The sequence below is a fragment of the Ylistrum balloti genome, unplaced genomic scaffold (genome assembly GCF_031769215.1).
Source record: "Ylistrum balloti isolate Yb309-2 unplaced genomic scaffold, AGI_CSIRO_Ybal_v1 Utg370280, whole genome shotgun sequence".
Lineage (NCBI taxonomy): Eukaryota > Metazoa > Mollusca > Bivalvia > Pectinida > Pectinidae > Ylistrum > Ylistrum balloti.
The window spans coordinates 483,078-508,804 of NW_026782215.1; the positions used below are offsets into that span (position 1 = coordinate 483,078).

At 33.5% G+C, this 25,727-nt stretch overlaps 1 protein-coding gene across 2 annotated transcripts; it reads left to right on the forward strand.

Moving 5' to 3' along the window:
• The first annotated feature begins 656 nt into the window (after positions 1-656).
• LOC132552794 (shootin-1-like) lies at positions 657-19,398 on the forward strand. 2 transcript variants are annotated; one of them, XM_060216986.1, is made up of 19 exons: positions 657-692; positions 785-940; positions 4,457-4,509; positions 4,827-4,887; positions 6,009-6,103; positions 8,441-8,597; positions 9,159-9,256; positions 10,159-10,240; positions 10,534-10,607; positions 11,295-11,441; positions 12,597-12,729; positions 13,159-13,255; positions 13,568-13,617; positions 14,360-14,478; positions 15,260-15,385; positions 17,228-17,284; positions 18,038-18,185; positions 18,728-18,827; positions 19,197-19,398. In XM_060216986.1, exons 2-19 carry the CDS (start codon positions 877-879, stop codon positions 19,231-19,233), a joined length of 1,698 nt encoding a protein of 565 aa, XP_060072969.1. In that variant the 5' UTR covers positions 657-692; positions 785-876; the 3' UTR covers positions 19,234-19,398. The 2 variants fall into 2 exon arrangements, with proteins under 2 accessions (XP_060072969.1, XP_060072970.1); XM_060216987.1 differs by lacking the exon at positions 15,260-15,385.
• The last annotated feature ends 6,329 nt before the right edge of the window (positions 19,399-25,727 follow it).

The following is a 25,727-nucleotide window of genomic DNA, read 5'->3' on the forward strand; positions in this document are numbered from 1 at the left end:
TAGACAATTTTCCACTTTGATCTCGCTCGGAATCGTCAAGATCAAATATCACAGCAAAATAAACATGGTATGTCAGAAACTTATGTATTGTACTTAAGAAAAGTCCATGTTTAGTGTGGGAATGGTCGAGATTTTTTCAGTAGAGCGACAGTGAACAGTTCGGAAATTACTTATACAATCAAGAATATGCGAAAAAAGTAAATATACCAGATCGGACTGAAATACAAAGTCCGGAGCCCCAATAGTCCGAAGGTTTAACAATCCGAAAGAAAGTGTTAATTGTTGTTGCTGACAACAATGACAAGATATAAATTAGAATATGCAGATATATATCAGAGTCAACGAGGAAAAGCGACGGCCTATACTTTTCTGTGTCGGGATTTTAAAAACAAATCTACAATCTTTCGTATCTTCTTGAATAAGACTATATACTTACAAGTTATTTTGCAACTGTATCAGGATATAAGACATCTATAATGTGTTAACTATAGTAAAATGTTGACTTAAATTGAATTCATTCCTGCGACCAGAGAACGATAACTAGGCCTATATTTCGTAAGAGTTTCAAGTCCATGAGCTGCCTGCTGTCACAAAAGTTCTATAAATAGACAGCGGCCCAATGTGTATTGGTGAAAATTCGGCATACTTCCGGGTTGACACTTTCCTCGCACAGGAGAATACTTTTGCCACTGGTGAGTAATTTGCCAATAGGATTTTATTTACTTAATTAATAGTAAAACTAACTCATTATAGATCGAATGTAATCGTTTATCTATGTTTCCAGAAGACACCGAACAGGAATTGCCGCCGTCAACGGACCTAAATATTTAGCCAAGGTATCATATTATTTCCGTGTGTATGAGGTGATTGCTGAACATGGCCGACGCGAGCTGTCCCCAGTGTTTTCACTATAAACATCTGAAAGAACTGTCCGCCAAAGGTAATTTAATTGCTCTATTATTGTTTTGTTTTAGCGTATTCCAATGCCCCTCGCCTTACCAGGCCAGGAAATGACTTGACAAGTGTTGACGGTTCTATTTGTCAAAGCATCACATCATAATGGTTTTCGACATATGTATAAAATGACTCACAAATTGTTTAAAGATAGGCGAGATTTATGTGTCCCTCTTAGTTGATAAAAGTAACTCAGTACTTTACGTCTATGAATTCAATGTACATCAATGACAACTTATCTTCACTTTAAATAGAGACATATATTACATATGTTATAAACGCCACTGTTTAACTATTTAACAAGAAACCAGTTACATACAGACCGTGCATTTAAAAAAGAAGTTAACTTTAGAGTCTACATGTATTAACAAGGAATTGTTGGTTGTTATAGACAGGTTGGTCTTATAGAAATTCAGTGATTGTAATAGACAGGTGAAATAGACAATCTACAGGTATTTACAAGGAACCAAAGGTTGTTAGAGACATGTGGTCATTATAGAAAGGCAGTGGTTGTAATAGACAGGTGACAACAGTGAGCAGTCAATACAGGTATTAACAGTAGCAAATGATTGTTATAGACATGTAGGTGTAAGATATTGCTATTGACAAATAATGACAAAAGATAGGTGCTTTTTATAAACAGGTTTTACACTCCTACAGAAAGCCCACAGATGATCACCATGAACATGTGGCCATTACAGACATTTATAGACAGAGTGTGGTGTTTCAATGGCTACCCAGTCATCTTCATCAGACAAATGACTAGCGTGAAGCATATGGCATAGACTGTCTACTGTATCTTTTATCTATAATCATTTTAACCATCTCATCACACTATTTTCTACCTTAGTTAGCATAAGATTATAGTACAGACGAAGAAGTCCGTCGATTGTTTACAGTATTGTACACTATATATATCAGTGTTTTTATGCTTCACAATGGTAATTTGTCAGATGAAGATGACCGTGTTGTCATAGAAACATCACACTCTAATCTTCTATTGGTAGTGTGATAAGAACTTCTATTTTATTGACATTACCAACGTTAAGAACATTTTCCGAAATTACATATCTTTGTTAAATGTCAGGAGCCTTATAAGCTTATATAGTTTCGGTTGTCAATACACTTGTTGAAAATCAGAAATAAAGAATTTTTGGTTTTCGGACAAATGTGACAGGATATTACAGTAAACAATTTGTTTCTTTATTTATATAAAACAAAATAAACAGATCATATTTGATCCTTTATACAAAAACAACTGATATAAGATATATGGATTTAAATTGGTGTTGTTATATCGTTTTTTAAAAGGAAGTTATTGTATTTGTATATTTTTTTTGATAAATCATCACGATATAGATGACATTCAGTTAACAATCTGTAGGTGTTGTCACACCTTCTGCATTTATCAGTATCATATCTTTAGTATAAGTTGTTTGACGCCAATTGTAACCACTTATCTTTATCTCCAAACACTTCACACTAAAATTATCTGACATGGTAGTGATCCCTGGGGGCAAGGGTGTCATGTTCCTTGGGGTGGGGAGATGCATTTTATCCTATGTCCTAATGGCAATTTGCACTCCCCTCAGAGGAAAAGGGTCAGATTTTTATTTCACCATAAATGTCCTTGGTGTGTTGAACAGGAAACAACAGCACAAAGTTATTTGTTTGGGGACATTTGTTCAGAAGAAGCATATTTATCTAAGACTTTTTGACAGTTTGACAAGGAAGTATTACACACTTTTGACTAAGGAGAGTAGAGAAATAAGATATGTAGCACAAACATGAAAGTCAGCTATTAAATATTGAAATCTTGATATATAAACTGAAGACAAACTGCTCTCTTAAATTGTTACAGAAATAACAGACACATGCATAATTTTCTGTTTAAGGTTACATAACTTTTTGCATTTTTAGAGTTTTTTCCAGAAGGCACTTTGAAAGATACTGGATAAAAACTGCTCTATGATGTCTTGTAGTTTTTTACTCCAATAATTTTGTGAGTTAAATAATTTAAGGATAAAGTGTGTTTTTCAAAGAAAAAAAGTTCGAAAATCAACTCACTTCAAAATCTGCACAGGAAAAAAGAAACTGTTTAAAATAAATTTAATCGATACTAAGCATTGATTTGAAGGTTTTACTTTGATGTGAACTCATGAAATACCTGTAATTTCATGTGAAGGTTTTTGTTCACTTACACATCCATTGACAACTCCAGTTCAGAACATATGATATATGGAATTTTTAAGGGATATTCTGATAACATTTGACTTGGGTAATAAAGATATTATTATACTGGCACTACAATTTCCTTTAAAAAGTTAAATTATTGAGCAATATTTTCCCATGCAAGTTTTTGAAATATGTCAGTGTGGACTTGACCCCTATAACAAACCACTCCACAACTCACTCCTTAATATTGAAGGGGAGACAACTCCAATAAAATTCCAAATATATAAACAGAGATGATGATCATTGCAAAAAACGAAACTGCTTGGACATATGCCAGTTAAACTGGGACACAGTTTAGTCTTGATATCCTATACACTGTTTACTGTTAGGTGATTGAATTATGTAAGAAATAGCGTTGTGTCTAAGGAAGGAGTAGTTCTCAGTGTTGATAATGATTTATTTGTACCCACTTCAACTTTATCAATAAATTATCTTTCAATTTTTTGACCAAAAGCAGTATTTGTTTGTAAATGTTCTTATTGGTTTTCCTTGTTAAAAAAAAAAAGAAATGAGGTAGAATATATTTTGTATGTTTTTATTTTTTTTAGTTTTGATTGATAATAGGTAGAATCTATTGGATTCTTTCATTCTGAAGTCATGGTAATGAACAGAAACATTAAGTAAACAACAAACACAAACATCTTTTATTTATTATTAATTCATCATCATTGCTCTGATCTTTTGTGAAAATACGTGATTGGTATGTTGAATTATTATGATTAGAACATAACTTTTGACAGTCTTGTGAGTTAACTTGCCTTTTTCATCATCTCTGTTTTGCATCTTAATTGAGAGGCTGTACTTGGTAGCTCCTCAACAGAAGTCCGAGGTGTACAGTCTTACGGATCCCTACCCAGGGTGATTTGTGTCTCTTAGAAAGATGAGATCTCGGACTGTCATGTGCTGCTGTTGCTTTTTCACTTTTGCAAGACACTTTACCTGCTATGGATAGCATGTGATAGGGTCCCCACTTGATTTTTATAAAGTTGATGGAACCACACAGCTACTGTACATGGAGATTGCCTTTACCTTCAAACTGACATTTCCATCAAAAGAACAATTGAGCATGTGAAGATACAACTAAGAAATTACGTACAGACAACTGCAGATTATGGTGAAATCTCAATCCTGGGGGTCAGATTTTTAAAGTTCATTACCTGGCAATGTCTCATATTAGCTTATGATATTTCTGTGTACACCACACAGAGGTAACAGATATTATCAATTTTCCTAATGTTTATTGTCATTGCTTTGCTTCTGTTGACAGTTGTGATCCAGTATGATGAACTGTATAAGAAACTCAAAGAAACAGAGGAACAGGTACACTGCCATATTTCACTATAAATGAATCCCTTCTTACTGCAGAAATTCTGTGAGGAATATGACAAAACAGACGTATCCAGTAATTTTTTCCATGATATTGATGTACCACTTTTTGTTTGACTTGAAATTGAAAGTGTGTTTTATTCATGACTTAAAGAATTATAAATTGTCTAAGAGTCAACATAGAGGTTCAGAGTGATTTGTTTCCAGTTGAAAATTATACAAGATCAAACACTGGTTTTTAAAGGAGTGCAATTGTTAAAAAGACAAGATATAACTAAGATTATCTTACAAATATGATTGTTCATTTTCAGTGCAAAACTGTCACCTCTCGACTGAAAGAGCGGGAACAACAGATGGGACAAATGAAGAAATGTGAGTTAACAGATCATCTGTTTCAACGGAGATGTAAATTTTCTGTTAGAATCTTCCTATAAGAATTTCTTTGAAAAATTTCATATAGAATTATCAGGTTGTCCATCTGCCCTTCTTTTTGTATTGGCACAATAGCTCAAGTTCTGTCTGGCCAATTGCACTCAAATTTTAACCCCATGCAAGTAATTCACAGGTTTTTAGGTAAAGGACAAGGTCACTGTATCTATAAATAAAAATTTGGTTTCTGCCAAGTACGTGTACCTTCAGTTCTGTTTGGATGATCACATTCAGATTTTTTATTTCATAGAAGTGCTAACTCTCAATTGCTTTTTTATTGAGAAGTAAAAAGGTCAAGGCACCCTTTCTGTAAACAGAAATCGGAACTTACACCAAAAAAAGTATAAGAATGTTACTGTTTAATGTTTTATTATTATGTAATTGATGAAATCAAATGAGAAGTCAATAAAATATTTCACAAATAAATATTTCCAGTTTTAAGATCGTGGTCAGAATTAAAATATTTTACTGGCAAATATTTAATGACAAAATGAAACATAATTAGTTGAAGTCAGATGAGAAGACCCCTGACTTTAGGTCAAGGTCACAGGTGAAGGTAAAAGTTTGAATATTATAATCACTATGTTACACATGGTTCCATTAGTTACCATGACAACAGGCAGGTCACTAGTGACCATGACAACAGTTACCATAGTAACAGGATGACATTAGGTACAAGAAAATTGTTTTAACAATAGTTTAATTGATTAAAATATATTGGGGAAAAAAATTTAAGCAAATTAATTGTTTTATTTCTGTTTCTGTATTTGTTTTGCTTAATAACAAGAATATTTAAAAATCAACTTTATATATTCTGGAAAGTATAGCTATGGCAGTTTTTTTTTTGTAAAAGAAACAAAATTGTTGATAAAAACTCCGAAATTGTTTTTTCTCTTGTTCGTAAACACTGGAAAACATTCAAGATTGTGAAAATAATTACATATGATATTTCAAAGAAAGAGTTGTCATTCTAAATAGGTTATATGAAAACTTTAAACAAAAGTCTGTAAGCTTTAATTGATGAAAGCAAAGGGATATGTTATATACGCTTGTACTGATTTCAGTGATTGAGCCTGCTATCCAGGAATATGAAAAGATGAAGATAAAGTTTGAAATAGAAATGAAGTGCAGAATGAAGGCTGAAAACTTTGCAACCCAGGTATGTTGTAGATGTTTTTGGAATGTGGGATGATAGACCTGGTCATTCGGTTAGAAGAGAAGATAGGATGTAAATGATATTTCATTTCTGAGCAAAAATGTGTTTTTTGTTACTATGCAGGTATATTGGTATATTGTCTTGGTGTTTATATCCAGCAATTAACTCATTAGGGCCCCGCATCGCGATGCGGGTGCCCTATAGTAATCACCTTGTCCGTCTGTCCGTCTGTCTGTCCGTCTGTCTGTCCGTTTCGCTTTCCGCACCATATCTTGAGAAGGAATGATGAGATTTCGATGAAACTTCGATGAAACTTGCTTATGATACTTGGTACATAAGTCCCTCGCTCAAGTTCGATGTTCGCCAAATTCCGTGCATATTTAATGAGGCTGCTGCAATCTGATTGGCTGAATGTTTTACATGTCTGTCGGTTTCGCTTTCCGCGTGATATCTTGAGAAGGAATGATGGGATTTCGATGAAACATGCTTGTGATACTTGGTACATAAGTCCCTTGCTCAAGTTCGATGTTCGCCAAATTCCGCGCATATTTAATGAGGCTGCTGCAATCTGATTGGCTGAATGTTTTACATGTCTGTCGGTTTCGCTTTCCACGCGATATCTTGAGAAGGAATGATGGGATTTCGATGAAACTTGCTTATGATACTTGGTACATAAGTCTCTCGCTCAAGTTCGATGTTTGCCGAATTCCACACATATTTAATGAGGCTGCTGCAATCTGATTGGCTGAATGTTTTACAGAGAATATCTTCTGAAGGAATGATCACGCAGGAAGATCTGAATCATCTCCAGAAATCACTCGCATACAGTTTCCTGTCGTTCTGTGTTGGGCCTGTACGATTCATAAGGTCCAAGGACAAACTCTGGATAAGGTTGTTATATCATTTAGGAAGCTTCGTACCAAAGGTCAAGCATATGTTGCTTTCAGCTGTATAACTTCACTACAAGGTCTCTTTCTTCTGGACTTTAATGCAGATGCTATTAAGACAGATGATGCTGTTACTGAAGAAATGGCAAGACTGAGAAACAAAATGGCAGTCTTTGCTTCTGATAAACTGTCTACTACACAAACAGAAATAGTAAGGATATGCTTCTTTAACACTAACAATCGTGGAGTAGCACATAGAAAAGATGTACAGCACGATCCTTTTATCAATACATCAGATGTTTTGGCATTAACAGAAACCTGGCAGGAACATGACCATCTAAACATTATGGGATTCCCAAATGTCCTCTCTACTGGAAGAATAGTTGGATATGGTGGTGGATCAGCTGTATGTGCAACAACAAACTTTCACTTGGAGAGGATTCACATGGACCATACTCCTACCATTGATGCTGTAGCAGTTACATTGACAAAATGAAACAGCGCATTTAGTTGTTCAGTGTTGCTTCTATATTGCCCCCCCAAAGACAACAGTCTTAGAAGTCCAGGCTGTCATCAACTGCTTTTTGCACAAGACTCAATCTTCCTGTGTCATAGGAGGGGACTTCAACGTAAATCTGAGAAAATCCGCCAACACAACGTTTAACTTTCTACGTAAAGCAGGTTTCTCTCAAATTACAACTGCTCCAACTCACCAGAGTGGTTCCCATATTGATCATGTCTGGACAAGAGACCTTCAGCATGCACAAGTGACACAGTTGTGGACATACTACAGTGACCACAAGCAAATATTTGTAGATTTCATGTACTAGGTAATAATTACAATAACTTTGATATGCTTGTATAAAGCATATTCAGGAACATTATATGATTCAGATATTCTCAAAAATCACATTTCAAACCATTTTTCACCATTGTCTATTACAAATGTATATATTTGACCTAACACTCATTAAAACAACCAAAATTGCTATGTCTTCACATATGTACCTGCAGTTTTTGTTTTCAATTCTTGCCATGAAATTCATACCATTTTCAATTATTTACATACTGCTATTACCATTTTTCAATATTTCTTAATATTAAGAAACTCAATCATAAGGGGTAGGTATTATGCGGGGCCCTTCCTCGACATTGGTCTAGTTTCTCATGAAGCATTTATTATTTTTTAGAATTGAATAAATTCTACAATTACATGAAAATTAAGTAAAGCAAATCACTTGGTTAAGATATTTTATTTTCTGCTATGTAACAGATTTTGTAAAACTAGTTGTAAATTATATTATAGTGAATGCTTAATTTCATTTTAATATTTCCATGTTCTGTATGATGAGTTTGATCCAGCCTACGTAGTCGTAAAAATGTGTATTTCTTTCTTAGAGGTGATACTATAAATAGAAACCCTTCCATACTTAAATATCCTTTGTTCTTGTAGATTAACACTCAGAATAAAGAGCTGAAACGGCAGTCCAACATGATTCTGTCGATGACCAAAATGGACATTCGTGACCTGAAGCTTGATGATGTGGATACGAAATCTGATGCTGATTCTTATAAGAATTATACAGCAGAACTGAACCAGACAATTAAAGGTAAAAATATATAGTTGTAGATCATCGTTTTGTACATGTTTAAGGGAACGTCTATCTATATACAACATCATTTCCATATTCTTCTAAAACTTAAGAAGAAAATTTTGTTGAATGTTGTATAAAAATGGAATTATAAATCGAGATGGTATAATGAGTATCTTAAACTATCCTTCAATGAATTCTTGAGTTGACTGCAAATTAAAATGTTTTACATGCATACATAATGGCTCAAATGATTTTTAAGGGTATACATTTCTGTGCATGTTCAAATGAAATTTAATGATGAATATTGTTTTATTGAGTGACACACTTATAAACAAACACTGATACACTTATCAGCTTTATCATTTAACACAGACCTAGAATTAATTATGATATCTGTTGATGAATGCCGAAGTTGATATTTTACAAAAATAGTTTGATCAGTGTTAGAAATTTACACAAGAATTGGGAACACATCCAAACTTTTCGTAAAAAATTAATAATTTAAAGGAAATAATCTTACAATTCTTAGATAATGCTTTTTAAGTTGTGTGTGGCGTTCACCCACTAATGTTACAGAACTTGAGGAGAAAGTTGCCAAATTGACCTCTGACCTGCAGGAGCAAATGCAGACCAATGTGTTAGAAGCCGAAAAATATCAAAAACTGAGTGAAAGGGTAAGATAGATAATGACCTTGACATGTCTCAAGGTCACAGGAGTGTTGACCTTGACAAACTGTATACAGTGAAATTACAGGTATCGGAGCATTTCAGATGGTCATTTGAATTCTATGTACAGTTTATATACCTCAATAAATGCATTCTGGTTAAGATGTTTTATTGGAAGTTATTGGCTGGAAAAAACTTTCCATATAAAATTAATTGAGAGGTGAAATTAAGTTTGCAGAAAAAAATTTGGAAAACATATTGCTTAGTAGCTTGGTAAGTGGGAGTCAACAAGGTTAAAGGCCCAACAGTGTGTTACATACATGGATCCTCTTTCCCTGAAGAAAAGTGTGACTCTCCATTCTCTTTTATCTTCATTGTCGCATTTTAATTTTACCACAGACTATACCATATATAGGGAATGTTTTGTGCGTATCTAATTTTTTACAAATTTCGTGACACTTTCAAAATCACAAAGTATTAAAATTGCAAAAGCACGTTTTCTTCTTGTTATTGTAATCTTGAGTAATATATCAAAAAAAGTTGACATATCGTCATGTACCTAAACGCTTTTTAGTTGTGAATATTTCTATGATAAATAAATACTAGCCAGTATGTAAATCTCTTATCTAGTAAGACTGGTCAGTTAGATCTCCGGTTGATGTAAGAATCTACACTGCTATATATGTTACCTATATCCATTCTGAAGTATTCAAAAATCTCCAAAAGGAGGCTTTGAATTTTTGAGACGATGAAATTACAAATAAATTAAATATGCAAAAATTGCAAAAATCATATTTTGAGGATTTTCTGTAATACCTGTACAATCATTTTAGAAAATGAATTTATCATGAAATATAAAGTTAAAGAGCTGGCAAGAAACACTAATTCAATTTATATTCAATAATTGCAGCATGACAATGGCATGAAGAGACTGAAAGAAAACCAGAATATGCTCACCAAGTACCAAGAGGCCATGTTGGAACTCTCCACAGGTAAAAAGGTTAAGAGGTTACAGGTACAGGTAAAGGAGGTCATAAATCAAAAGATTAATGAAGCGGAGGATATCTAACTAAACTTAAAATGTTAATTAGGGGTGGATATTCAGAGTTTAAAGGTCAATGTCAAGGAGACAATGGTCAGGTCAACATGGTTGTTTGATAGCAATAATTTGTCACTTTTAATATTAAATGTTGATTTTAACTAGAGTAAAAAAAATATTTCAGGTAAGAAAACAGTTGCATTTACAGAAATATGTTGATTATTTAATAGATGTTTATGTTTGTAGTATCTGAGGAGGCCTGCCAGGAATATGCAGCACTTCAAGTCAAATATGATATGGAACATGAAAAGGCATCAAAGGTAAAGTGACACTTGTGTATAGTGAATTTCTGTGTAATATTGGATTTCTTTGGTATGCACAAATATCTTTTAAATATTATATTTATGGTGGATGAAGAATAGACTTACTGGTCAAAGGGAGATAATTAATGATTTTTTTAATCACACTTTAGAAAATCCTTGATGGTCCAAGTGAAATAACCATGAAACTTTAGTTGTTTATTAATAAATGTTCAGTGGATGTTATTTTTGTTGTGATATTTAGGTGTGGTGTATATAGGAAGTCTTTGTTTTGCACATAAATTTCTCAAGAAAACACTTAGAACTTTCAAATGAACCTTAATCCGCATTATTTCTCTTATGAAAAATTTTTAAAAGAAAATTATTCCTAAATTGATTTTAATATATTTTCGTATCTTATGCTGATAGGGGCAGTCTCAGATTTAAGTAGAAAACAAATTATCATGTTGCTTGGCATATTAAGAGTAAAAAATCATACTGTCTGGCATAGGACTTGTATTATCAATATGGAAAGACTTCATCTCTAATAAATCAACATTGTTGGCTGTTATAGATATAAATAATATATATTGTTCTGTAAGATGTCAACAATTAAGTTTGTGTTCTAAGTCATTATTTGTACAAAAACAGGATTGATGTATGGATTTGAAGGTCAGTTGCTAATGTTTTTCCTATAACTGTTTGCAGATGCAGGTTGACAATGTTATGATGAAGAAACAAAGCACCATGCTGTTGAGCAATGCTATGGGTGACCAGAAACTGATGGATGCTGCTATGCAGATTGAGAGTCTGACAAACGAATTTAAGGAAGAGAAGGAGCAGTATCTAGCAGAGGTGAGTTCATCTAGGGGATTGTGGTCAAAGGTTAAGTTCATTTTAAGGTCAAAGGTTATGGTAAAATGTTCATATCATTTCAGGGGTCAAGAGTTAGTTTCATCTATAGACCGAAAGTTACTTTCATTTAAAGGTACAAGATTAGTGTCAGTTCTGGGTCAAAGGCAAATGCCATGTAAAGGTAAAAGGTTAGCATCATCTAGGAGTCAAAGTTAAAGATAGACATAAAATGTGAAAATTTGTCTTGAGCAAATAAATTGTACATAATAAACATTTACAATTGACTCTTTCTGCTGAGGACAGTAACAAAGATAAGCCAAATAACAATTACTTAATCAGTAATTTATCAACAGATGAATACAATTTTTTTCCGAATTCAGGTGCCCATATGATAATGTGTTTTTGAAAAATAATGAAATTGGATCTCAAATTTATATTTTTATAATAATTCACTGATGATAGGCATCAAAGGTTTTGCTTTCTTATTTTGGCATTTTCATTCACCATTCTTAAAGATTAAGATTGATAAAGAAATGAAAAAGTAGCTAACCAGCAAATTAAAAAAGGGAGAGAAAAGAAGTTTACAACTAATTCACATTTATTTTCCTCTGTCTGTAGTTAATGTGACAATTCTCAAAACATGTCATTCCAAAAAATTGCATCTTAGTAAATGGTAACTGATGTTAATTGCATATTGTATGGAAAGAGAGAATATCATATTCTTAAAGGTGAAAGGCCAAGATCTCCAAATGAAAAATGATTACTCTGTTCCTACCAGTACTTTATGTTTGGCTGAATTTAACTGGTGGTCAGGTCAAAGATTGTTTCAAAAAGTACCATGTCTCTTTAATTATTCTAACATGTCACAATTGACCAAGCTGTATAAACAGGTACCAGATGATGCAGTATTGCCAACCTCTCAGAGTGAAATATTAGGTCATGTTCAGATAAGGGTGAAAGGGTCAAAACAAGGATCATGTGTGGTGATGGGAAGTAATCCTGTGATTAACTGGTGTTCTTTCAAGGGGAAGTACAGATATGATCTGCTCTATAGTAAATGTGGCTAAAAAACAGGAATAGACTGCAGACTTCAGGTCAGAATTACATTCGTTGTGTCAAATCTATGTTTTAACTTTAGTATCTTATACAATACAGATAAAGGAACTGAAGGAGGCAGCAAACGAGAATGATGGTGATGATGAAAAACAAAAACTGTTGGAGGAAAATAAAGACCTGATGAAAAAATTGGAGGACTATGAGAAACAGTACAAAAAGTTAGAAGATGAGTGTAAGTGGCACTCCATATATCAGGAAAATTTAAACATAATTTAGAAAAAACTATACTGATATAAGTACCAGATTTTCAAATTTTCATTTAAAATACAGGTTGAAGGGTTTTAGTTATATATCTATCGTTATTTACAGAAGGAAAGCCAAGCAATAATTGAAATTAATTACTATTCATATTTGAGTACCTTTTTTGTGCATGTCATGTTTATATTGTCCTTGTATTGAAATACATAGTCTTAGTATCAAAATCTTTGATCTCTGTTTTCTTCTAGCTCTCTTGATTCTCTGACAAAGTGAAGTCAAATTCTACTTGAGATTGTCAATATTTTTAGAATGATGGAGTTTATTTTGGAACCCTGACAGGAACACCAGTATGATAACTGTATTCAACCTCCTCAGTTACTGATTTTTCTATATTCTTTTTCAGATGAAGATCTTGAAAAGGAACTGGATCTAGCAAAACATCCTCCTCCCCCACCGCCTCCCCCTCCACCACCACCACCATCTTTGGATAAAGGAAAAGGGTGGGTAACTCTGGAAATTAATTGAAATGCTGTATGACCTGTATATAAAGACTTGGTATAATCACTTAACCTGTTTATCATGCCGTGTTAAACTTGTAATATTTCTGCGTTGCATTAATGTATGCTATAGATAAGATATTTCCATATTCATTTAAAAGTTATTCCAAATTTCATTCTAATCTGTTAAGTTAATCAATCAAATAATCAATTTCTTTACAAAAGAATTAAAAAGCCTTTAAAAAGTTGACAGCTAAATAAAATAGTAGGAACCAAGTTTTTTATTTTAATTGATTCATACATTTTGTTAAAAAGATTTTTAAGCAAGATCGTACGGAAGAAGAGCATGAAGAGGAAAGAAGTGTGTAAGTATAACAATATGGATAAGTCAAAGTACGATATACTGTACATACAGAAAACACTAAACCTTGTATAAACTAAACTTTGTATAAACTAAACCTTGTGTAAACTAAACCTTGTGTAAACTAAACCTTGTATAAACTTAACCTTGTGTAAACTAAACCTTGTGTAAACTGAACCATGTATAAACTGAATCCAGCAATATAAAACAGGGATTCTGAGGAAATCATGCCATCCTTTCAGTAGAGTACCATTATTCTTATAATGTGCAATTTGTTTTTGTATAACTAACTGACAGTCAAACTAAAAAAATATATGAAAGAACAGCAAATCCTGAGGCCAGCTTTCAAAAAATTGCTGACATGCTTTGGCATGCTGGGCAGGCTATTATCAGGACAGAAATTATCTGTGTGAATGAACTTGTGTTTATCTACACAGAGTGGATGTTGGTTCTAAGGGGTTTTCCCCACTTATATTCATGACTGATACTTACTTATTCATTTAACTGGAGTGTAATTACCATGGAAATTTTTCAGCATTCTGAATTTTATTTTTGTATCAATATATCAGAACAACTATGAAACATGTTATACCTAGATTATTTATTTTCAGTATAAGTGCTATTATTTGATTTTCTGATAATTGATTAAAACCTTCAACTACAGACCACAAGAAGACTGAAAGTGTTATTAATATGAACTTATTAACAATGCTTTATTTCAAATTATTTCTTTATTCGCATGGCAGTGAAGTCAGCCGCAGGTGCTGGTGACCAGAATTATGGTAAAGCACTCGAGGAAATGATGAAGAGGATCCAATCAGGCAAAACGCTCACAAAAGTCTTAAAGCCTGTGGGAGGTAGAAAGGTAGGTGTATATACATACAGCACAAGGTTTTGATGTAGATATAAGGGACAGCATTAGTGGTGGGAGGGAGGGAGGGATTCAACTTTCTTAATTATATATCTCTGACTTCTCATAAGTTTCATCACTAAAAGCCCCTTGCTGTTGACATCCTCACTAATCCAGGGATTACACTCACATTTGCTCCCTGTGCCCATGGAACTTTTCATCACAAAATTGAAAGTTCTGTGTTTGACAGGTTGTGGATAAGACGAGTTTGATCCTTTGATGTACGTAAAGCAGAAATGTTTATAAACTCCTTTGAGGGTTTGCTGATGAGTGCTAGGATTGAACATATCTATAAATAAGGAATTACGATATACACATGTGTGTCTTTTGTGACAGGAAAGTTGGTCTTGACTTTTGTCCTTAAAATCATGAAATATCTGTATTAGTTTGAATTAAGTATAAAGGGTACATTGTTTATTTCCCACATTCTTTAAAAATTTCCCATGCTGTATACACACATGAACTTTACTCACAAACATTAACTGTTGTAGATCTTTTTTTTCTATTGTTTCATCAAAACTCAAAACATCGTTTGATAAGGTAGTTGTGGAGATTACTAGAAATATGGATTGGATGTTTTTAGTTTATTTTGTGTGTTTTTTTTTTTTTTTTTGCTTGTCAAAGTTACAAAAACAGAAAAAAATTACTTGTGTCACCCTACACCCAGGACATCTGTAGATAGACAAAACAAATGAATTATATCTATATATTTTACACATATTCACACTTAAAACAGATTCCAGAGGAAGAGGAAGATGAAGATGAGCCTCACTCTGAGAAAGTTGAGCCTCAATCTGACAAAGTTGAGCCTCAATCTGACAAAGTTGAGCCTCGCTCTCACATTGATCATCCCAAAATAGTGGTACTACTTCTTGTATATTGATAATGCATGTAATGGATGAAAACCGACTTTTTTCTTATTCATTTTTCTTTCATTTTACATTAATTTCAATTTCAGTAGGTGATACTATGCTTAAGGCTCCTGTAGTATGCACTGATGAGTATTGCCTTAGGCTAGATTTTATTTTATGTGTTTGGTTGAAGTATGCCTCATGCTGAATTAATATATTTTGTAGTTGACATTTCATTGGTTGCAATTTTAATGCCTGACTTTATTAAATTTCAGTTACATTTTCATGGCTTTTTATCAATAAGTTGTTGCACAGCTTGTTATTTACATAATTAATGAATTTTCAGTTGAAAAGTCAAAATCTACATAAAGTGAATATTGATTTTACTAGTAAGGCTGGAAACAAATTATTTGTTTTTGTGGAAGTTTCTGTATTGAAAGTACAAAATATCGCAATGAAAACTGTTTCACTAATACATGAAGTGGGAATGGATAATTTAGTCACATTACTTAATATAGAAAGGGAAGTAACTCATCATTTAGTCATTACCTGACATCAAAAGGGGAGGTAACTCATTATGTTGTCAAAGAGAATGGGAGTGTATAAGAAAACCTCTCTTTGCTGATATCAAAGGGAAGATAACATCTCAATAAGTAAGGTAGAGTAGTGTATCACAAAACCTGTCTATACCAAGTCAGAAAGCGTTTTATTACTAAAGTCAAGGGAGGTAACTCAACATTTAATATAACTCAAGAATCATAAAGATTTACTGACATGAAGTGGGAGGTAATTCAGCATTTAATCAGGTGTGCATAAAAATAAAAAATGTGTTTTATCAAAATCAATGGAAATTAATAAAACAATAAATAATCATTTATTCAGAAGTGACAGAATGTTTATTAAAAGGTAGATATTCAATCACTTGATTAGATATTAATGCCCTCTTGATGTCTTTCTGCCTGATCCTACAGATATCAATTGTTTAATTTTAGACTTGTATGGAATGTTGCATCTGCATGGTGATATGGTTCTAAAGATTGTCATTTTTGTGGATTTTCTTTTTTTTATCTTTCCTTCTATTATGGATACATATGGTGGAATAGAAGACCAGTTTCTCTCTTTCTGTTATTTATTTGTTCTTTTACTCACTTTTTATTTACTGATCTGTTTCATTTAAAGTAGATGCTGGGACAACTATATATTTCATAGATGTTTTCTGCATCACTAACACACAGGATTCTTACTAAACAGACTTGAAGCAAGAGCATGTTCATGTTTGAACCTGCCATGTTGAAGTTAAATAAACAGCTCTTTGAATGCAAGCAATCTTTTGGTTATATGGCACTTTTCTTTGTTGTTAATACAAAACTTGATATTCTGTTTTATATACCAATTATTGACTATGGGTATTATGATTTTTGTATGTATAGATACTTTTGTGGTACATGTAGGTGACAGTATGTGGTTTTCTATGTTTAAAAACATGTTAAAGACTGTGTGTTCATTTGGTCGCAGTACATTTCTTTCTGAAGAAAATGTTTATAGTTTTATCAACAGAATCTTTATTCTGAGAATGTGTGACTGATTTTGTAGGGTCTTACCTGAGATATTGTTTTATAAGTCCAGATAAAAATGACGTTCCTGTTTGAAAATTTTCTTCCCTGGATATTCAGCATTTTGAAATGAACTTAAGAGAAGAATTTTCGAAATGAAATTAGAATATTCCTTTTCAGTACAAGAAATTGTTCTACTGTCACATACTAGATATGGAATTAACTACATTGATACATTCTGTGTAATCTTCAGTACATATGTATTTGTAAATTGCAGACTTTTGAATATTTTATTTACAGCCCTCGTTTGAGAGTGAGGAGAAACCAGAAGCCATGGTCCAACTTCATTCCATTCTGGTATGTGTTATATCTGCTGTTATTAAATGTAAATTAGAATTATATCACACCCTTGACTCAGGACATACATATAACAAACACACCCTGGACATTAATTAGGACTCAGGACATACATATAACAAACACACCCTGGACATTAATTAGGACTCCGGACATACATATAACAAACACACCCTGGACATTAATTAGGACTCAGGACATGCATATAACAAACACACCCTGGACATTAATTAGGACTCAGGACATACATATAACAAACACACCCTGGACATTAATTAGGACTCAGGACATGCATATAACAAACACACCCTGGACATTAATTAGGACTCAGGACATACATATAACAAACACACCCTGGACATTAATTAGGACTCAGGACATGCATATAACAAACACACCCTGGACATTAATTAGGACATGCATATAACAAACACTCAGAACATAACAAACACATATAACAAACACACCCTGGACATTAATTAGGACTCCGGACATACATATAACAAACACACCCTGGACATTAATTAGGACTCCGGACATACATATAACAAACACACCCTGGACATTAATTAGGACTCCGGACATACAAAACTTTAAATTGACCTGTATGATTTTCTTAAAAAATTTTTCAAATTTGTTCTTTGTACTTTTGTATTTTTGTTTTGTTGAAAAATTTCAATTTATTTATTGACCAATCAAGTGATAAGGAAACAGATGATATTATTTGATCTTACATTCAATTTTTATTTATAGAATCGCTTCAAGAGGACAGAGAATGAGAATGAAATCTCTGACCAGGTATTCAATGACTCAGATTCTGACCTTGGCAAGGCATTCCGCAAGGTCAAACGGTCAGCATCTGAAGAGACAGACAGTGTTGATTTGATGGACAGAGTAAAAAGTGAGTGTTTGCATGAGTCAGTATGAGGCCTTTCTGTCATTATACAAAAATTACTCTAACCTAGGATATTTGACTTGTTAGGGCTCTAACTTCTAGTATATCATGGTTCATATTTAAGATACAGATATACAGATATATATAATGTGTAATAAGGTCACTGTGACATTTATCTTCAGGGTAAAAATTGTAGGACAGGAAAGTACAAATTTGACTTTGAAATCCAAGAAAACCTTACTGCGCTGTTATAAGGTCACGGTGACTTTAACCTCTGAATCAAAAGTCAGATAAGTGCTTAGCAAAATATATAGACATTTTACAAAGTATCACCCTTAATGTCCATCTTAATTGTTTTCACAAAAATTATCCTTTAATTTTTGTTCCCAGAATTATTTCCTGTTTGTGTAACATCAACATATTATATTTAAATAACATTTTCCAGTATACAGACCTTAACCAGAATGACCACTGCCATATTGACTTTGACCTTTGCTTATTAACCTTGACAAGAATGACCTTTGCCCTATTGACCTTTTCTGTTACAGAGGAGCAGAAGCAGTCAGAGCCAGTGGTATTTACCAAGGTCCCTCTACGTAACATCAAACAGATGTCTACAGTGGAGGAGGAACAGAACTCAGGACTTGAGTAAGTCTAGCAAGTTACTTAAATCTGACGTAGTACGATTAATGACAGTTTCTTTTGAAGTATTGTTTGTATTTTTATTGGAGATCATTTGTTCACTTCTCATCTAGTTTACTATATTTTGAAAGAAGGGGCATGTGTATGTATGTATGCTATACAACACAACCCCTTGCCCCCAGAAACACGGTTACATGCCCATCTGTGTTCACAGACCAAATTTACAGGTCATCAACTGTAGATATAAAGGTCCTTGATGTTTACAGAGACCTGACATTTTACAAAAAACAGATAATTAGTATTAGTGTAAGGGACAAAAGTTATTTCTTTTATCTGATTGGCCATTGTTGTATCTCAATTTCCTTTTTTTTTCAGAAAAGAGAATGCTGATGTAGAAGACACAGTATTCTAGTTCAAGGATCCAGGGCGGATTTTAGAAAAAAATCAGAAGGCCTTTTTCTGCTGATTTTGATATCAAAGAACTGCTTGTATTAAAGATTACTCTCTTTAATTAACATAATATTGTCTTCAAGAACATAATATCTTATTAATTCTGTTAAAAGACCTGCCAACTGTAAGAATGATTCATTTATCAATTTTCATATGAAAACTGAAGATTAAATTTCATTGGTTAGTGTAGAATTGTTTAGATCATGTTTTGATACCAACCAAGTAGTGATATACATAAGATCCATTTTAGTTTGTTTGCATTTAGTTTTGAATCTTTTTCAGATTTGTCAACATTCTCATCTCATATTTGTTCTTTACAAAAGAAATACCAGGTTCAAGTATTGGATCAAAATAAATATTTCATCAATTGCTTGACGAAACATATAATGAACGATAGGGGCTCAAACTTTAAGGTTTTCCAAAAATGTATATATTCATTGGCATTTGATTTTGTTGGTGAATCTTGCTCAAAAACCCACAATGTGCTATATTCAATGTCACCTTTTTTCTGTGAATCATTTAGTGTTCATGTAAATTCATGGATTTAGAGTAACCATGAATTTCCCCAAAAATAAATCCCTCATAAAGATTACAGATTTTTCGGTATTTGGAATGCTCATGGAGCTTAGATACTTGGTAGAGAACAATTCACAATCCCCTAATCTAGTAGTGCCTCATTCCAGTTGTACAAGTGCTTTCAGTAGTTAGAAAACTAATTTTGCTAATAAATTCAATAAATTTTATATACAATTTTTATGTTTATTGAGTTTTTATTTAAAATCTTCATTTTGTTTAAAGCAGAAATTTCTTTACATTAGCTTAGATCATACAAAACCATGTACACTTTGATGGAGTGATTGGTCCATTAGTAGGCTACTGCAGCCTTAAGTAACATTACAGGCTATGCCAGACCTTTATCCTGCTCTCTGATTAGTCCTGGTAACTTGCATGTGTTCATGTAGAGACAGGTAATTAATAGTGTGTTCACTCTGAAATTTGACAATCTACAAACACTCAATAGAGGTCTGAGAATAAGCAGGAGACTTTGGAGATACAAATGATTACCAGGATGTGAGGTTAAACTTGGAGATAAATCCATTGTGATAGTTAGAATAAGTAAATACATCAAGTGACTCCTTCTGATCTGAATTTTGATTTTATGTAATTAAAATATGGAGTCTATGCAAGGATATATACTACTCACAATTTGATAGGGATCACTTTTTTATTTAATGTGTAACGGTATCTATTTTAAGGATATATTCAACAGTTCAATTTATACATATTTCGGCATTATAAGATGAAGATTTAACAACACCAAGCGAAGAATAACAGTATTAATTTGCTTCAATGCTCATTGTACACAGATACCACGAAAATCGCAAATTACGACAAAAGGGGCGAAAAATTAAGTCCAACGAAACAGTGTCATTCAGCGAAAAATACAGTGTTAGTATCGAGTATAACGTCCTCGAGCATCAATTACGCTCTGGCAGCGGCGGTGCATGCTTCTAATCAAGTCTTGTATCCGGTTTTGGGGGGAATACTTGTCCATTCAGCGACGAGAGCTGCTTGAAGTTCCTGAAGCGTTCTAGGTTGAATGTTTCTCGCCGAACAGCGTTCTGAAGCATGTCCCACACATGTTCTATAGGATTGAGATCTGGAGATCGGGCTGACCAGTCCATCCTCTCAATTGTTTCCCTTTCCAGATACTGTTCAGTCACACGAGCTCTGTGTGGTCGCACATTATCGTCCATAAGAATGAATTCCGGACCTATAGCACCAGCATAAGGCCTGACGTACATGTCCAGGACTTCGTCAAAGTACCTCTGTGCAGTCAAACTGCCATTAAGGAACACATGAAGGTCCGTCTTGCCTTGCATGATAAAAAATGCCACCCAAAACCATAACAGATCCACCACCGTATCGGTCATGTTGGGAAATGTTAGCGGCATGGAACCTCTCATTTGGTAGTCGCCACACCCTGGCACATCTGCCAGTGAAATCTAAGCAAAATCTAGACTCGTCTGTAAAAAGTATGGGGGACCAGTCATGGAGGTTCCAATTCACATGATCACGAACCCAAGCAAGTCTAGATTGAACATGTCGTAATGTCAAAGGAATTCTCACAGCAGGTCTGCACGACCTTAAACCAGCATCATGAAGTCTATTTCTCACAGTTTGTGTTGAGATACGAGTTCCGGTGGCATTCTGGAAGTCATTACGTAGTGACATAGCATTGATGAACCTTTGACGTCGAGCTGCAATAACAAGATAGCGGTCTTGACGCTGCGAGGTAAGTCGTTCCCGACTCCCACCATGTCTTCTGGAGACAGTTCCATAATTTTGGTAACGATTCCACATACGGGACACAACACTCTGGGACACACCAAGGTCATTGGCCACCTCCCTTTGTGACCTACCAGACTGGATCATACCAATGCCCCTGTCCATATCTGAAGTGCTTAGACGTCTTCTAGCCTGCTGTCGGGGCATTTTGAAACCATTAAAATAAACCATAAAAAATGTAAAGCAAAAAGCGAGATATTCTACCACAAACGTATTGATGACAATCTGCACATAGGAGGCTTGTGTGTACACGTGAAGTGTAGGCGTTATGGGTGACTTACCACATAAACATCCAATACACATAGACCTCGTTAGACCAACAAATATAAGAAGTATGTATTATTTTATTTTAAAAGAAAATTTTGCTAGTTATTAGGTGTGATCCCTATCAAATTGTGAGTAATATATATATATTGTATTTATACTGTCTGATCCAATTCACCTGAACCTGAAAATTATACGGGTAAAAGCTACCATAATTATTTCACAGAGTTGAAGAAAAGTCAGTCCAATGATCCCACCCAGATTTCATAACTCCAAATGGAGCTGAAATGAGTCGAATACCATGAAATTTCAGAGGAAACAGGCACCCACCACTGTTTGATCTTTATTTGTCTTTTTCCTTATTTCCTCTTCTTTCCACAGTTTTTGCTCTTATTTATAAAGACTGAAAATTCCTCTCAAGAAATGGCAATCATAATTTTAAATGTCTTATCCAACATGATTTTAATTTTCTGATCTGTCCCAAAATCAAATGAGCACGACTAGGGATTAAGGGGAGCTTACATGTGAAATCTGTGAAAGATCCATCAAATTCTTCACAAGAATTAGCCATAACAATCTATGGTCAAAGTTGGTCATAATTGTTTCATTTCAACAGAAGGATTTTAAAGCTTTGCCTGTATTTCCTCAGTTTGACTCAGTCATCTAGTCCAGTGGGGTCAAACCCATCCTTTATCTCTTTCACTCATGATTGCTTCAGATGAAAACTTAAATTTCCCTATCCGGCTCATACCCTCAGGCCCCTGGGATCAACAACCATTAATTACACAAAATTACACCCACTTCCTTCAGGGATGCTTCAGACCAAAGTTGGTAAAAAAACAGAAGGATTCCAAATCTTTTCCCAACTTTGTTACACCCCTCTTTACCCAAGATGTTCAGACCCATCATTAATACAATTAATAGACTTTACCCATTTTTGCTTAAGACCAAATCCTGTTATTCCTGAAGAGGAAAAATTCGAAAGAATTTGATAAAATTCCCTTATTGGCCTCTGCCAATCAAAGTTCACACTCCATGTATTATACAAGATTGACCCTTTCCCAAGGATGCTTCTGACCAAACTGAGAGTGATCCACTATTATTTCATTATTCATTGTTGTGAACACAGTTTATTTACTCTATCTACCACTATTCCTACATTAGTTACTCTTTATCTACCACTATTCCTACACTATTACTCTTTATCTACCACTATTCCTACATTTGTTACTCTTTATCTACCACAATTCCTACATTAGTTACTCTTTATCTACCACTCTTCCTAAATTATTTACTCTTTATCTACCACTCTTCCTACATTATTTACTCTTTATCTACCACTGTTCCTTCATTATTTACTCTTTATCTACCACTATTCCTACATTAGTTACTCTTTATCTACCACAATTCCTACATTATTTACTCTTTATCTACCACTGTTCCTACATTATTTACTCTTTATCTACCACTGCGCCTACATTATTTACTCTTTATCTACCACAATTCCTAAAATATTTACTCTTTATCTACCACCGTTCCTACATTATTTACTCTATCTACCACTGTTCCTATATTATTTACTCTTTATCTACCACTGTTCCTACATTTGTTACTCTTTATCTGCCACTATTCCTACATTATTTACTCTTTATCTACCACTGTTCCTACATTATTTACTCTTTATCTACCACTATTCCTATATTATTTACTCTTTATCTACCACCGTTCCTACATTATTTACTCTTTATCTGCCACTATTCCTACATTATTTACTCTGTATCTACCACTGTTCCTACATTATTTACTCTTTATCTGCTACTGTTCCTACATTATTTACTCTTTATCTACTGCCGTTCCTATATTATTTACTCTGTATCCACCACTGTTCCTACATTATTTACTCTTTATCTACCACTGTTCCTACATTATTTATTCTTTATCTACCACTGTTCCTTCATTATTTACTTATCTATCACTGTTCCTACAATATTTACTCTGTATCCACCACTGTTCCTACATTATTTACTCTGTATCCACCACTGTTCCTACATTATTTGTGTTCCTACATTATTTACTCTTTATCTACCACTGTTCCTACATTATTTATTCTTTATCTACCACAATTCCTACATTATTTACTCTTTATCTACCACAATTCCTACATTATTTACTCTTTATCTACCACTATTCCTACATTATTTACTCTGTATCTGCCACTATTCCTACATTATTTACTCTTTATCTACCACTGTTCCTACATTATTTACTCTTTATCTGCCACTATTACTACATTATTTACTCTTTATCTACCACTGTTCCTACATTATTTACTCTTTATCTGCCACTATTACTACATTATTTACTCTTTATCTACCACTGTTCCTACATTATTTACTCTTTATCTGCCACTATTACTACATTATTTACTCTTTATCTACCACTGTTCCTACATTATTTACTCTTTATCTGCCACTATTCCTACATTATTTACTCTTTATCTACCACTGTTCCTACATTATTTACCACTGTTCCTACATTATTTACTCTTTATCTACCACTGTTCCTTCATCATTTAATCTTTATCTACCACTATTCCTACATTAGTTACTCTTTATCTACTGTTCCACATTATTACCTACACTGTTCCTACATTATTTATTTACTCTTTATCTACCACTGTTCCTACATTATTTACTCTTTATCTACCACTGTTCCTACATTATTTACTCTTTATCTACCACTGTTCCTACATTATTTACTCTTTATCTACCACTGTTCCTACATTATTTACTCTTTATCTACCACTGTTCCTACATTATTATATTACCACTGTTCCTCATTATTTCTACTGTTCCTACAATATTTATCTACCACTGTTCCTACATTATTTACTCTTTATCTACCACTGCTCCTACATTATTTACTCTTTATCTACCACTGTTCCTACATTATTTACTCTTTATCTACCACCATTCCTACATTATTTACTCTGTATCTACCACTGTTCCTACATTATTTACTCTTTATTTACTCTTTATCTGTATCCACCACTGTTCCTACATTATTTACTCTTTATCTACCACTGTTCCTACATTATTTATTCTTTATCTACCACTGTTCCTTCATTATTTACTTATCTATCACTGTTCCTACAATATTTACTCTTTATCTACCACTGTTCCTACATTATTTACTCTTTATCTACCACTGTTCCTACATTATTTACTCTGTATCCACCACTGTTCCTACATTATTTACTCTGTATCCACCACTGTTCCTACATTATTTGTGTTCCTACATTATTTACTCTGTATCCACCACTGTTCCTACATTATTTACTCTTTATCTACCACTGTTCCTACATTATTTATTCTTTATCTACCACTGTTCCTTCATTATTTACTTATCTATCACTGTTCCTACAATATTTACTCTTTATCTACCACTGTTCCTACATTATCTTTATCTACCACTGTTCCTACATTATTTATTCTTTATCTACCACTGTTCCTTCATTATTTCCTACATTATTTACTCTGTATCCACCACTGTTCCTACATTATTTACTCTGTATCCACCACTGTTCCTACATTATTTGTGTTCCTACATTATTTACTCTTTATCTACCACTGTTCCTACATTATTTACTCTTTATCTACCACTGTTCCTCCATTATTCTCTTTTAATCTAGGTACATGTACCATGTTTGATAATATCCATTCTTCTGCCCTGAATTTATTGTCAGGGACATAATTGTCTGTTAGCTGTATGTTTGTTTCAACACTGTAAAACATTTATAAATGAACCTCCTTTGTTGTTCCGAAAATTTCACAAGGAAGACTA